Raw genomic sequence first — 16,017 nt, 5'->3', positions numbered from 1 at the left:
ATAATGGCTTTCCTTTTTGAAGACCTGAGGATGAATATGAGCAAACAAAAGCAGCCTGCAAAGATGGCATGGAAAAAGCTTTTCTATTTCTAGAAATGGCGCTGGTCAATTACCAACAGACAATGGAACAGATGGAAACGGAAGAAGAACAACAAGGAAGAGACGAAGACGCCATCTTCATTGAATCCCAAAACTTATCTAAGGAAGAAGGAAGGAAGAGAGCAAGGAAAATGAAGGACTTAAGATCTAAAAAAACATTTGAGAAAGAGAAAATATGATGCAAAGTAAATATAATGATAACAAACAAGAGAAAAGGGAACACAACAGAGAAGGGATCCCAGCAAGGCAGAGGTTAGAAGAAGAAGGGGGTAGGAAGATTTGGTGGGGAAGAAAGAAAGGGGAAAGGCGGAGAAAAGCCTCAAAGCTTTAAAATTGGATGGGAGAAGAGGATTTTTTTAGAGACAAAGGATGAAATATAATTTTTGTAAGAAAGATTCTGCTAAGGTACAGAAGATGGTATTGTAACATTTATATTTGAAATAGTAAATTAGAATGGTTTAAGATTTAATAAGAAATTAAAATGTTGAAGTTTTTAATAATGATTGATTTTTAAAATGTAATAAAATATCGAAGGAAAGGAGGATACAATGTATTTAAACATTTTTGGTGGATAGAATGTACCAAGCAGAACCAAATTGGGTATTTGTTATGCTGAATGTTAATTTTACTAACTTAGGGGAGGATAGAAAGGCATCATACTCTGATTAGTGATTTCAGGAGAAATTTTTTTATTATAAGAAGAGATAGAGGGATAAATGAATGGGCAAAAGATACAAATTTAATGATTTAATTAAGATGGATTAAATAAGATAGAAATGTGAAGAGTGATATGTGCTATTATTTTAGCCCATGCAAAGAGAGGTAACTGGGGCCAAGGTACTTTACTAAAAGATTTTTTTATGTTTGTTTGTGTTTGTTTGTGTTTTATGAGAATATTGGGGAAATTATTGTAGAAAGACAGGGAAAGATTTAATATGTAATGATTTGTTTGTTGTTGAAACTTTTAATAAAACTTGTTTTAAAAAAAAAAAAAAAGAAAAGGGGAAATAAAAAAACCTCCTCTTTTTTTTCTCTATCTCCTGTGAAAAGTTCACAAAGGGCTTCCATTTATACTGAATGTCTTCAGTGATTTTCTCCAAGAAAAAAATGCCAGTTGTGTCATATTTATTAACCATTCCTCTATTGTGGGTATTGCAGCATCTTTCCTATGCTGAGCATATAAAATCCGTGCTGCTGTTATATATAATAATAAAGCACCATATGATTTTTTTCCAATGTTTTATGTTGAAAAACCCTGACAAAAACGTTTCTGATCTAAATTGGACATTAATTTATATTTTTGAATTACTTTACTAATTTCCATCCAATATTGTTTAGCTCTTTTACAAGTCAGTTCTTGCAAAATATATCACACATATTTAATTGAGAACTGTAACAGACTCTTGAAATTTGCTGATTGCCCAGCCCAAGTTTTGTGGTCTTGTGGTCCACGACTACAATGCCAGTCCAGCTTGGCTGCTAACCCAACTAGTCCAAACTGCAATTTCTGAAGTTGTCTTTAAGAAACAGCAGAGAGCATCCGGGAACTAAGGCTACAATGCAAAATTGTCCTTAATATCGAATTTTATTAAAGTTTTTGTTCCATTGTTTTTTAACTAGCTTTCTCAGATCTGGAATCACAACCATTAACACACCCTTTCTAAATGTTCTGTGCTTATTAAATTGTCTGAGTTGACATTAACTTTTGATAACAAAGCTACATCAAAAAAAATAACACAAAAAATTACTGAAAAGTAAATGAGCTTTAACATATACAATAATGTAAACTTATCTTCATATAATTTGTATCTCCTAATTTTACAAATGTTAGTAATTTTTGACAAGATTTGAATTCCTTCATGTCTGTATACCAAAGTAAATTTATTGGATTTTGTTGTTGTTTAGTAATGATGAGAATGTGCAGTTGTGTTACGTTTCCTTCTTCACGTTTCAACGAAACATACTCTCTCACAGTAAACGGTAGAAAATCTCTATTATTGTCTACCTTTCTGTGTTATGAATGATGCCAATCTTTATTCTTGCATTTTCCAGCTAAACATTTTGGGGGAGGGGAGCGAACACATTGGATTCTTCGTGCTCCGCTCGCAACTTTTTTCCAAGGCTTTTAAAACCCTCTTCCTAAGGAAGTTAGGAAGTTTGCGTAGTAAGGAACTCTCTTAGGAAGTTTGCGGATTTGGCGCTGCGCGGCCAGATGCTGCCCCCTCGCGGCACAAACTGACAGAGTCTCAAAAAGAAAAAAATGCAAAGGACAGAAAAGGGCCCATGCCGGGGCGGGGGGAGACGGCGAGGCTCCTCCTGTCCCTTGGCCCGAAAGGCGTGGCGAATTTTTACGGAAACTCCCTTTCTCCGCTTGGAGCTGTTTCCACCCTGCGGCATTAGGACCGAACAGCAAATTCGCCAGACGGAAGAGGCAGGAGGGCTGTGTGTGTGTCCGAACTGGAGCTTTGGCCGGAGTTGGAGAGAAGAAGAAGGGTTGGAGCTGCTGCGCTTCCTCGTCCTCGGAAGCTCTGGAGTTCCCGTAATCGGAGGCTAGACGGACTGACTTGGGCCGGGCAGGAGACGTCCTCCTGCTTCTGACTGGATGACCGGCGCCTCTTTTCAGAACTGCTTTTGTTCCTTGGGAATATTTCTGGCCAGATGGACTGCCTCTTTTCTTCCCTAGAAACCAGCAGACTGAACTTTTGGACTACAATTCCCATTAGTCCCTACTAGCTGATCGGGATTTGCTGCTGGATTGCCCCCTCCCAAAATTCTCTAAGACTTGCCTGTCTCCTTCACACCCTTTTACCACACAAGATGGATCCATCCCACTCCTTCTTTCCACCTGGATTTTAACATGATCCCCAGTGCCAGGTGAGATTGGGGGAGGGGGGAGGATGGGCATGGAAATTCATCCCTTGACACAAGGCCATGCAAACAGACCAGCCTTTCTCGCTCTTGGGAACTTTAAGATGGGCGCATTCCAGGCACCTGGGGGATTCTGGCAGATGACATCCACCCATAACTTCCTAAGGCTGAGAAACACTACCACAGAGTATATATTGTGGGGTGTTTTTTTTTCCAGCTGGAACTCCAGCCATTGTTCCCTCCCTCTTCTTGATATGGCAGTGGTGGGTGAAGACCCTGCCGTATTTACCACGGATACTCTACCTTCTGATGCCAGACTCCTCCCAACATTGACCAATGCCTATCTGGGCACCCGAGTCTATAGGGACATCCTTCATGTCAACGGAGTGTACAATGGAGCAGTTGGAGAGACACATCGGGCTGATCTCCCCAGTCCCGTTAATGTCAAAATGGATGTGGAAGGGGCTGATGACCTGAGGGAGACCTTCTGTTTGGACACCAGGACAGGTAAGTGGCAATGACACCCTCCTCATCTACATTGTTTTGGTGGCCAATGCATTCCTGCCATCCTGTCAAGGCAGCTTTCTTCGGGTCACATGCTGAATATAGAAATTAGCTTTTATTTGGAAAGACAATGTGAAGCTATGATTTAAAAAGGAGAAAAAGGGGGTGGAAAATAGAAAATTCAAACTGAGCTATGGTCTCTGAAGCTTGAATCCCTTCCTAGCTCATAAAGGAATCTAAAAATATCTCAAATGAACCTATTTTGAAAGGCGCATCTTTTAAAACAGCCTCTCCAACTAGATCTCCAGATGCAGCAAAGTAGTCCCCCATTAGCAACAGGATGAGGTGAGTTGTTGTCCAGCATGTCTTCTCTATCTGGGAAGCCGCCTAAAACCTTCAACCTGGAGGAAGACGAGAATTTTCAAGATAGGAATGTATTTTAATTACAGGGCAGAGTGCTCAAAATCTGGAGAACATTTTCACCTTTCTGTGAAAATGGATTTGGCAGCAATATGGAAAATCCATTGTATTTTGAGGAATTTAATGACATATTTTGATTTCTCGTGACATACTTAAGAAAAGTTGGAAATGTAGAGCTCATTCTCTGCTAACTTGCTTATTTTTCACTCTTGGTTGCTGAACAAAGTTGAAAGGGGGGAAATGTTCCCCTGGCTGCAATTTTTTTCTTATGTGTAAAAGTCTCGGATTCTTTAACTCCCATCCCAGAGTCATATGCCACCCTGTCTGGGTCAGGTCTTGCAGTCTGGATACCAGAGCAACAGGGTAATACAAAGTCACAATGTCAGGTTAATAAAAACTCTAGTATGGCCTTTAAGCTGAGAGCTTCTGCACAGAACTTAGCACTGTGTACTTGAAAATTGCCATCCCCCAATGGGGTATCACTGCTCTCCTTACTAAGGAGCTCCTAACAGCTTGTAAGAAACTGGGTATCAGCTTGCTTTTTGTGTTAAGCTTTTAAATTCTGTTCGCTTAAGTTAATAATAAAGCATAAAATTTCTTTATTTGCACAATGTTTATTGTCTCTGGATCCAAAAGACCAATTGTGTGACACAACAGATTATCTTTCAGTCCTTGAATTGGATTTCATTTAACTTTTAAGCAGACAATCACTAACAAAGATCCTTTTTCACATTTCAGTTTATCAAATAACAGAAGGATTATATTGTCGGCCATGCTTCAATTTCTTACGTCAGACCCTTTTCCTTATGTGAAGTCGCAGAGTAGATTTGACATGAGAATTTAGGGCATGCAATCAAACTGACCCTTTCCTTCCGTCTGCAGGGACGTATATCCATACAGCTCAGTGCTCAGAACATTCAGCTACTCACAGAATCTATGCCCACCGTTCTCTTATCCATCTTCTGGCTTTCAGCGTAACAATCGCAAGATCAGCTCCGGAAGCTAAACCCATCAAAGTGAATCTCCACACCCAGTTCAAACCAGAGAGTCCAGACCTGGACTTGCAGAAAGGGCCAGATTTCCTGGGAGCTCAGTGAGTATTATTGTGGGAGTCTTCTCTGTGGCTCCTGGCCAAGGACTTAAAGACTGCAGTAACAAAGCCTAGTTATTTTTCTTGTGGTTTTGAATAGAGCATAAATGCTGTCCCCTCCAGAGGACACAGGGAGGCTGTCAGGAAACATCTATCATGCTAAGAGGCCACTTTGAATTATAAGAAAGAGTAGACTTTGACTAATATTGCCTTCCCCAACCTGCTGTCCTCCAGATATGCTGGCTCTACAACTTCTTGAATTCCCAACTAGCTTGATCTACAAGGCAGAGTGATTTGAGGGAGAAGAGAACCATTGGCCACTACACTTAAAAGGTATAGGCAGCAATACAAAGAACAAGGAGAATGGGGAGATGGAAAAGGTTTAGATTAGAGTTCAAAGGTTATGGGGAAAAAGTCTTCGTGCTCAATGAGTATAAAATTCCAGTGATGTTTCTGTTGTTTAGTAGATTCTCTAATATCCAGAGAGAAACATAAGAATTCCCATTTTGTTCTTTCTCTTTAGCTATCTATATGGGAAGACATTAGTCCCAGAAGTAGAGGGTGGCCCCCAGCCTACCGTACACATGATCTGGACCCCGGTGCCCCAATCAGTGACTCTCCCTGGAGACCAGAAGGAGCAGAGATGGGAGTTCCTCACTGCCGTAGCGGAGTCTGAAGAGGTTGTGCAAAGGACCTTTTGTGAAGGGATGTCCCTGATTGGATCTGGTTCCTTATATCTGTCCCACTTCCAGGCTTGGGCAGAGCTCTGGGAAGGCTGCTGTGTAGATGTGGACGGCCCTCTTCCCTTCAGCCAGGCCATATATGGTTGCCTGTATTACCTGCTGAGTGCCATTCCTCCTCTGGGCTCTGCTAACTTCCCTTTTTCTGGAATCAGCCCAGGAGGCCTTTCCAACGGCACATCCGGTGAAGACTACTGGGGCCATGTCTTCTGGGACCAGGTGAGCAGAAGGAACCGCCCCAGTTTTCTACTGCTGGTTGAAGTGGAGATGAATTGGGGAAGATGCTGCCTGTCATGGCAAAGACCTGGTCATCTATTGTCCTGCAGCTAGTGTTAGCGTTTTGTGATACACATGCAAAGACTAAAAGGTGTTGTGAATTTTATCCAGTTCCATCTCTGTCATCTTCTTTGGATATGCTGGGTTCAGGTATAAATTAGGAGCGGTGAAGAAATTTGTCACAGTTTTCTTCCTAGTCGAAATCATGTGATATACCAGAACATGTTGTGTTGCAGAATGAATGGAGGCATAGCTTCCCTAATCCTAGAGCTTCTTCTAATCTATTTCTTAGCTATCTTATTGTGTATTTGACTTAAAATGTATCTCCAAATGTTCAGAAAAAGTTGCATATAAGGTATGTGTAACTGGGAATAATTCCCTATAAAAACATAGCAATGATATAGGTTAGAAAAGTCACGTCTAAAAAATAAATATAGTGCGAGTTTTGTAACTAAAAGCATTTTGTAAAGCAATACAAAAATCTGATAGAACGAATTCATTTAGCACTTGCTGTGAGTGATTACTATCTATTCAAAAGCCCTTTTTGTGTCTCATCACACACATACACATATGTATAAAGATATAATTGTATTAAAATTAGACTGTTGGTTTTTGGAAATGCCAAAGGTAGATTTGATACCAGGGATAACTATTTTTAGAAGTCAAGGTAGGGGGGAAAACAAGCTTTCCCCACTGCAGGAGCTGTGCATGGGCAGATGCTTCTGACTGCAATCATCAAACTTTGTTTCTGCTAACTGGAAATACCATTAGCTGAGCAGGGCTACTGAGATTAAGGCCATCTTGTCTTTTCCCACCAAGTGCATTGGTGATGTTTCCTAGTTTGGTGATGAAACATCTACAAGAAAACAACCAAGCTCGGAGAGCACCAAGGACCTCACACCCGACCCTGAGCTACAAATATTCTCTTCCATCAGTACTTTGTTTTGTTTTGCTGGTATTGCCCCACAGAATAGTATGTACATAGATGATGCAAAAATCATGTTGCAAAATGCATTAGCCACTCTAGCTAGCAGGATTAACTTTGGCCTGGTAATTCTCCAGAGTTTCTGGAAATGTATTCTACTCTAAGCTCTGGCTGTTTGGCTTTAACATTACTTTTATAAACTTGTTAATTTAACTTGGACCTTAATAATTTTCTTTTCCATCCTACCACTCCCATATTGGAAGAACTTATTCTTGGACTCTGATTTAAAATCACTTGTTTGGGAAAGAATGGTAATCTTGAATGATTGTCTGGGTGATCCTGTTTCAAGGCTCGTGATAATGTATAGGATTCCCTATTCTAGCCACTGAGTTCTTTCTGCTCTTCCTAGGATCTCCAGAAGCTGCCTGAAGTTTGACCCTATTTATCCTGATGACATAAAGCGGCTGAACATTACTGGCATTTGCTACTTAGGAAGCAAACTGAGTTTCACCTTCACCAAAGAGAAAACCACCATCAAAATGACCAAGTCTTCTCCTGATTTACACTTATCTGTTCTGGAGGTGGTACTGGCTGGAACAGGAGAGCATCTGTCCTTAAAAGAAGGTGTTAACATTGTTCACTTATAATACGAATAGCCCATATTGTCTCTTATGATTTAAGAACGTTATATCACTAGCACTACTAGACTAGCACTCAGCATGGCCTTTGGGCATTCATATGTGTTAAAAGTGGGACTGAGCCAATCTAGTTCCATAGCCAGCAAAACTGAGATCAGTCCCTATAGATGAAAAACAAAATCTATACAAGAGTATGTGACTTGCTCAGGACAGCATATCTATGACACAACTTCTCTGATGATTTATCTCTTTTCATAAGACAAAGCTCTATCTTCTCTAGATTTTCCAGGTGGAAATCCAGTCAAAGCTAACCTAGCTAAACAATTATAGCTGGCAGCCCTTGAGAACTTTAGGTGTTGATGGAATTCCTCGAGTTCCAACTCTTGGTCTAGAGCTCCTAGAAAAAAATGCATAGCAAGAATCCTGCTTAGCTAAGGTCTACTACGCCACTAGATATTGACACCTAGAAATAATGTTAGGCAGTATCCATTGCCTTGTGTGGGAAAAGGTATAGACTCTCTTCAGGGTGGAATCTGTTTATCCTACCAGATCATGTTGAATGCAACAATGCATTGCAACCATGTTCCCCAAATCACGTTTCTAGAAGGGAGAGCAGTTTGGAGGACCTGGATTACAACAAACTTTTGACCAGCAATGTTGCTGATGGAAGTAGGAATTAATAACAGCTGGAAATGTGTAGGTTCTCCAGTTCTGCTCTACAAGTGTACAGGGCACTTGTATTCACTTCATTTCAGGGCAAAGTGTATTCACTTCATTTCAGGGCAAAGTGTCTCCTTCTTTACAACTGCTGGTTGGATTCAGAAAGAATCTGCTCTGCCATGAAAGACGGCTGGATGACTTTGGGCCATTCCCTCTCTCTCAGCCCAACCTATCTCACAGGGTTGTTGTTGTGGGGAAAATAGGAAGAGAAAGGTGTATTGGATAAGTTTGCCTTTCTGAAGTATTTGTAAAAATAATAAGAGGGGTACAATTTAAGCAAAGAGAATTTATGACACATATAAAAACTATCAAGCAAGAGTTGATAATTTTCTTATTCTACATTATTACTGGCATATTACAGAGAGAGTTAATTTGTAAGTCTCAGCAATATTACTGGAGAAATGTTTCTTTAATCAGTATGTAATGTTATATTTTACAGCCTGGAATGATACAAATTCCATGGAAACTTAATTGAAAAATTATGCCTTTGCCTTTCTGCTTTAATATTATTGTGTTATAGCAACCCAACTGGGTATTGTACATTTATATCATCATTTGTACAGTGTAATTCTTGCATACAGGTAGTCCTCGACTTACAACAGTTCATTTAGTGACCGTTCAAAATTACAGCGGCACTGAAAAAAAGTGTCTTATGACCATTTTTCACACTTACAACCATTGCAGCATCCCCATGGTCACGTGATCAAATTCAGATGCTTGGCAACTGACCCATATTTATGACAGTTACAGTGCCTTGGGGTCATGTGATCACAGGGGTGGGATTCTACCAGTTCACACCTATTCGCTAGAACTGGTTGTTAACATTCTAAGCAGTTCGGAGAACCGGTTGTTAGAAGAAATTACTGGCCTAATCCTGTAAGGAAGGCAGGAAGGAAACATTCTGGTGTTGCTGACAGATACTGCCTCTCTGTTAACCCTTATTACATTCTTGGCAGGACTAGACTTCATGTCTCAGGAATGTCTCTGGAGTTTTTTTCCCCTCCTTTGCTAGTACTTTGCTTGTGTGGAGTGACCATTTAAAATTACAATTGCACTGAAAAAAGTGACTTATGACCATTTTTCACACTTAGGACTGTTGCAGCATCCCCAAAGTCATGAGAGGCCAGGCAAGGAGATGCGTGCCTCGATGTGAGTGATATTGAGTTGCGACACCCAGCCAATACACATGACCACCAAGCCATGTCCACCCAGTCACATGACCACCAAGCCATGCCCACTACCTAAGCCACACCCACAGAACAGGTTAAAAATTTGAATCCCACCCCTGTGTGATCAGCTTCTGCAATCTTCTGACAAGCAAAGTCAATTGGAAAGCCAAATTCACTTAACAACCATGTTACTAACCTAACAACTGCAGTGATTCACTTATCATCTGTGGCAAGTAAGGTGATAAAATGGGGCAAAATTCTCTCAACCAATTTTACCTCAGCAACAGAAATTTTGGGCTCAATTATGGTCATAAGGTGAGGACTACCTGTATTTATTCTCTTTTTGAAAGTCATCAAAATTATAAAGTACAATGTTATTTTACTAGCCAAATTATCACAGTAGATGACTTTGTAAATAACTGGCTTTGCATAAACTATTTCCATTTCTTTGGGATGTGCTTGTGAAGGGCCTTCTTGTGGTTTTCCAATACTTCCCATTTATTTTTCCTTGTTACCCAGACATTTTATCACATTCAGTTTCTGAAATGAGGATCTATTCTAGAGGATCATGAACTGCCTGAAATGTTTCCTCACCAACACAAAAGCTCTGCTTCTCAGCATCAGTTCTGTGGTGATTAGGCTGGAATCTAATCCTACCCAACTCAAGCCTACTGGGAGTCAAAACCCACACTGAGGCATTTTTCATTCTGGTAATATCTTCGGGGGAGGGAGGGCAATCCATACTTGGATAGCTTCTATCTAAACAATCTCAAAAGAATGTACAAATTGAATTCTCTAGAAATTTCCATCCATGTTCTTTATCCATTAAAATATAATCATAAGAGAGAATGCTCCCAAATAATTAAGCCAGATATTTCATCCTTAAGCTCTGAACTTTAGTCAGTCTCAAGAGGAACACTTTTCTCCTGAAGTTGCTTATCCTATTTTTTTTTTCTGACTTCCTGCCTAATGGAGCAGTACTGAGGCAGTTCTAACTCCTTGTGTTGGATTTTGTGACACTGCCTCTCTTTTACCTCCTGTGGCCTTCTTCCTGTGTAGACTTGCACAGCTGTGGTGGTTGCGTGTGTTTGGAATGAAGCAGGGGCTTTTTTGGGCACCAAAGGCGATCTGGATTTCAGGATTGGTTTAGGTCAGGAATCCCATTTAGCCCCCTTCACTGGGAAAAAGAAAACCTCCCTTCTTTCCAAATAACGGGGCAGTATCTGCAAGAGGAACTCAGCAGTGAGAGAAGCCTTCTGTGAACAGCAACCAGGGGGCTATTTAAAGGCATTTGGGAGGCATCACTTCCATCTATTTTTAACCTTTGAAAGTCAACAAAGGAACCACATATGATGGCACCCAAACCATAGCTGTAACCAAAGTTATCCAAGAAAAAAACATTTGCATCTAGTTGCTCTGGCTTAACCTGTAAAAAGCTTGACGTTATCGGTTGTTGGCAATAGCTAGCAGCATTCCTGATTTCTTAGGGTACTATAGTGACTGTGGGAGGTGAGCTGTGGTTCAGTAATATTTGGGAATTCACTCTTGGGAAATGCAACAAGCATAGGGAGGCTGGGTGCCAGTTTGCAGGGTGGCAGCCAGGCCTGTGTCTTTCCATTCTCCAGTACAGCTAGGAAGAAGAAACAGCTGCAACTTCATTTGTCCAACCTTGCCCATTTGCTGTGCAGCAAACAGACTTCTGCTTGCTTCACCGGGCGAAGAAAAAGTAAGCAGAACTGCTTTCCTCACTTCTTTAAGATTTTTGCAATCCATCTTCCAGGGATCTGCCTTTAAAAATGGTTCAGAAACTGAGGATAATCAAGAGGAGATTTTCAAAACTTATTTATTTAGCATCACGCTCCTATGATTTTGGCAACTCCACAGGTTACCTGTCCATTTCAGGTTCTAAATATTCACTTTTTTAAGCAGTGGACAGGACTTCTTCCTTGAGATTGCCTAGATTACTAGAGTGGTCATTTAATATAGATAAATTGCAGGCTTTTTTTGCATAGCTATTATTTCTGCTGTGTGCATGTTACAAGCATTCAAATAAGTTTTCTGGTTGCTAAATGAGGCCCGTAGATGTAATGGGCTGTGAGAATAAGCTTGAGGAAGAATGGCAGGCAAGGCAATGGTCAGGTAAGAAATAGTCCGTAGCAGAAAATTATATTTGAGTAAGTAAGGGTTCTCAGTCCGAACTTTCCTAGTTCTCTTTATGATAAAAGCAAGGGAGAGTGGAAGCACATTCAGAATTTCAAGATTACCATATTCCTCCAATAAAAATAGTTTCAGTACTCATTATTTGGTTGTCCAATTCTGGTCTTCCTGGAAGTAATAACCACAGGCAACTATTTCCCCCCAACTATCCTGCTTCAAGAAGAAAGTCCATTCAACAGAAGCTCACCCAACAGCTGGATTTTCATGGCCTTGGAGCACGTGGGACTGTGGTTTTCATCCTGGGTCACACGAGAGGCTGTCCCAGCCTGCTACCACCATGAGCTTCCAGCAGTCCTCCTCTTCTGTTTTAAAGCCTGGAGGAAGGCTTTTGCAGGCGTCTCCAACCTTGGCATCTTTAAGACTAGTAGACTTCAATTCCCAGAATTCCTCAGACAACATCACTTCTTCGGAGCCTAACTCCAGATTCCCTATAAATTGAAGATAAAGGTCAGAAAAACATCTGCTGCTGGAGGTAGCAACCTAGCTCTTGAAAAGTCAGCTGCTGTCTTTAGTTATTGAAATGTTAGCTGATTGAAAGTGTTTCAAGTCACTCAGAACTGTATTATTATTTTATCCACCTTTTAAAAATACACATTTATGGTTCTACACTGTTGTTTTTTTATTGGTTTAGTACAATTTTGTCCAAGCTAAAAAGATTATATATTACTGTACACAGTAATAAGGGGTAAAACTGTTATGGTAACAAAATATTCCTAAACTTATGATTTGTAATTATGGTGGAGTAATATATAAACAAACGTACAAAAACTTAAGTGTATTGAGGCAAGGAAAAGACACCCTATAGACAGTATGGTGTTCAATGGGCAAAAGCTGTTAATTACATAGAATGTGCTCTTTTATGGTTTTCCTGCTCTTTCCCGTATGCATCACAAAGGAGAAAGGTTTTTTTTGTGCAGCATACAAATTGGATTTATATGGCATGGTTACATTTTGAGTTTTGTTTGCCACTTGGAGTTCTGGGTAGGTGGATTGTTATCTATATGACTAATCTTGGAATCACTCAAACTGGGTAGAAATATTCTCTGTTTATCTAAATATATATTTAAATATCGCAAAATGTAGTCACCGAACCAGTAGTAACACCGGTTGAATCCCACCCCTGGTTTAGTGCCATCTTGAAGGCAAGTGCTGGTAGCATAAAGTCCTTGGTGCAGCTGATCTATACTCCCATGCGTTGCAGTTTGGGAATAACGCCTTGAAAAAGGTATACCTTTATTGGAAGGGCAGTTGGACCAGAATAATTCTAGCTGCTGCCATTCTTACAGTTTTCAAGGATAAGTTGCACTGAGATCATTAACTGGAATAACATTTTTCCAATTTAGTCCCTGTAGAAACGTCTTGTAGTAGAGCACCAGAGGTGGTATTCAGCAGGTTCTGACCAGTTCTGGAGAACTGGTAGTGGAAATTTTGAGTAGTTCGGAGAAATCCCACTTCTGACTGGAGATTTTACAGCAGGGGTCCCCAACCGCCGGTCCGCGGACCGGTACCGTCCGCGGAACAAGCCTTACCGGGCCGCTGGTTGCTGGGCGCCGCCATCTTTTTGGTAAAAAAGCAATTTTTCGTCAAAAAGATGGCGCCAGCGCTGTGAGCTTTTCCGGTAGAAAGCCATTTCTACCCGAAAAGCTCACCGAGCGCTAGCGCCGCTATTTGATCAAAATCACTCGTGACGCCACCGGAAGTGATTTTCGTCAAAAAGATGGCGGCGCCCAGCTGACGCCGGAACCGGGCCGCGGCGTCGAAAAGGTTGGGGATCCCTGTTTTACAGTATCCTTCCCCTGCCACGCCCACCAAGCCACGCCCACAGAACCGGTAGTAAAAAAAAAAAATTGAATCCCACCATTGTAGAGCACCCCTCCCTTGCTGTTCATCTCTGTTCAATTTTGGTGGCTTTGTTTTTTTCCTGATTAGAGATGGAGGGGACCCAGGTGGATGGGGGGGGAGCATATTGGCAGCTTTTGATCTTTTGAAGATCAAAAGAACTTTTGATCACTCACAGATCTAACTGGGAACTCCCCTGTAAGAAGCAACAGAACAAGCTCTGTAAGTTTCATCTACAGGAGACTGTAGATAAGCACTTCTCTTATGTTGGTTTATATCAGTGTTTCTAAAACTTGGCAGCTTTAAGATGTATGAACTTCAATTCCCAGATTTCCCCAAGTGGCATACTGACTAGGGCATTCGGGGAGTTGAATTCAACACATTTTAAAATTGCCAAGTTTGAAAAGCACCAGTTTACATGTATCACACCTCTGTTCCTTTCATACCTTATTAGACTTATGGAAAGAACAACCTTGTCCTTTATCATATATAATTATTTCTAACTTGCACCCTGAGAATTTGTACAAGACCACAGTTTGGACAGAAACCTTTTTCATTTTTATTTAGCTTATGTTTTATTTAATTCATTGCTTCCTCTTTTACTAGTGTATTATGCCACTTATTTGTGATGGATTCTAGCTTTTTATGTACCTTAAATATGGTTTTGGTCATATTTGCTAATGTATACTAACTTTTGATATAGCAATATCTTATTCTATAGCAATAACCTCTAGGAGGTTATTTTGCAATGATGAATAATCTGGACAAATTGAAACACTTTGAGCCTTTGAATGAGACCCAGTATCCCAAATGTTTTACAAGTGGATCCCACTCCAGGACCCAAAACTGTATTTCTTGCTTATAACTACTACTTAATATGCATAATTAACACCTGTAATATATGTAGATTCTGTAATGGCCATTCATTGTGCATTATGGAATTTGCTCCCCTGGGATTCAACATTTTCTTTTTCCAATGATGGACTTTAGATTGACTTCCAGGTGAATTTTTTATCCTAAATGAACATTGGCTGATTTTTATATGAAAATCTCTTCCAACAAATTCCCTTATGCTGCATTTGGTCTATTGGAATTGGGATTATATTCTAAGATTCTGAACAAGCAAAACATCTATGTAATGAAGTGGAGCATATTGACTCTGTTGTTACTGCACTGGTAAAGCATTTTGCCATAGTTTCTGTCCTCTCTTTTTTGCTAAGGGCAAAGCACTTCCCATAGATGCAGATTATTCAAACTGATTCATAAATAAATAAACTCATAAATAAACTGATTCATGACTTTTGTCTCAACATACATCCGCACAAAAATCACCACAATGATGTAATCCCCTATTGTAACTTCAAAAAAGGCAACTATGATCTTATAGACAACGATCTCTCATCCCTTGATTGGCAATCTCTATTCACTGGATGCAATACCGTTGAAGACCATTATAACATATTTTTACTTGAAGTCAAAAGAGTCATCAAACTATATGTACCAACAACAACTCCCAAAACAAAACAAAAAAGCAGATTACCCATATCAATAAGGAAACTTCGATCCAAAAAGAGATCACTCTGGCGGAAAAACAAATCTGGTCACGTTGCCAATTTCAAAACCGATACAAAAATCTATGCCACCAGATAAAGACCGAATGCACCAATTATCACATTAAACAAGAGGAAAACCTTCTAAGCACCAATTCCACCCGTGCTTTTTACAATTTTGTAAACAACAAACTAAAGACTCAAGGTCCATCCCTCCCTTGATAGGACCTGATGGTAAAGACTGCAACGACGACACCATTAAAGCCAACATCTTTAACACATTCTTCGGCTCAGTATTTGTAAACAGCAATGGATCATGCCCAATATTTCCTAGCCGTACCACAGATAACAACAATGATCTAATACATATCGATTTCACAGAAGACAATGTTGAAAAAGCAATACGCAACCTCAAACCATCTCTATCTATTGGACCGGATGGAATATGTGCCTACTTCTTAAGAAAGCTATCCACTGCCATAGCCAAACCTCTAAGCATAATCTTTGAAAAATCTTTCAGAACCAGCTCCTTGCCTAACCTATGGTCACAAGCCACAGTCATCCCCATCTTCAAAAAGGAGACCCAAGCCTAGTTGAAAACTACAGGCCAATCTCCTTATGCTGCGTCACCTGTAAAGTCATGGAATCAATTATTAACCAATCCATCATCCTTCACTTAGAGACAAATAACCTACTCTCCAATAAACAATTTGGTTTCAGGAAAAACTATCCTGTAATCTGCAACTCTTACACTGCAAAAACATATGGACGACACAACTCGACCAGGGCAAAACAATAGACGCAATCTACATAGACTTCTGTAAAGCCTTTGATTCAGTGGTACACGACAAACTACTCCTAAAAATAAAATCCTATGGTATCTCTGGACAACTGAATAACTGGATAGAAGCATTCCTGGCAAACAGACAACAAATGGTCAAAATCGGGAGCGTCCTATCAAA

General features: G+C 40.2%; 1 protein-coding gene and 1 long non-coding RNA gene across 4 annotated transcripts; both read left to right on the top strand.

The window, feature by feature from the left end:
* Positions 1 to 2,373: 2,373 nt before the first annotated feature.
* On the top strand, positions 2,374 to 6,068 carry LOC113429325 (protein-glucosylgalactosylhydroxylysine glucosidase-like). Of its 2 annotated transcripts, XR_015746621.1 has the most exons (5): positions 2,374 to 2,973; positions 3,185 to 3,474; positions 4,774 to 4,984; positions 5,216 to 5,314; positions 5,505 to 5,635. XR_015746621.1 is itself a non-coding variant. In XM_026691844.2 (4 exons), the coding sequence occupies exons 1-4, from the start codon at positions 2,957 to 2,959 to the stop codon at positions 6,049 to 6,051; spliced, it is 1,065 nt and encodes a 354-aa protein (XP_026547629.1). In that variant the 5' UTR covers positions 2,374 to 2,956; the 3' UTR covers positions 6,052 to 6,068. The 2 variants fall into 2 exon arrangements, 1 of the variants encoding a protein (XP_026547629.1); XM_026691844.2 differs by lacking the exon at positions 5,216 to 5,314 and having other exon boundaries at positions 5,505 to 6,068.
* Positions 6,069 to 6,120: 52 nt separating this feature from the next.
* Positions 6,121 to 9,854, top strand: LOC148133265 (uncharacterized). Of its 2 annotated transcripts, XR_015746623.1 has the most exons (3): positions 6,121 to 6,147; positions 7,332 to 7,546; positions 8,342 to 9,854. It is a non-coding gene; the product is annotated as an uncharacterized LOC148133265 (long non-coding RNA). The 2 variants fall into 2 exon arrangements; XR_015746622.1 differs by lacking the exon at positions 6,121 to 6,147 and having other exon boundaries at positions 6,945 to 7,546.
* Positions 9,855 to 16,017: the final 6,163 nt, after the last annotated feature.

This window comes from Notechis scutatus, chromosome 1, assembly GCF_049901735.1.
Source record: "Notechis scutatus isolate UNSWTSFEM ecotype Mainland chromosome 1, rNotScu1.2, whole genome shotgun sequence".
Taxonomy (NCBI): domain Eukaryota; kingdom Metazoa; phylum Chordata; class Lepidosauria; order Squamata; family Elapidae; genus Notechis; species Notechis scutatus.
The sequence above is the reverse complement of the archived record's forward strand: the minus strand, read 5'-3'. Positions and strand labels throughout refer to the sequence as shown.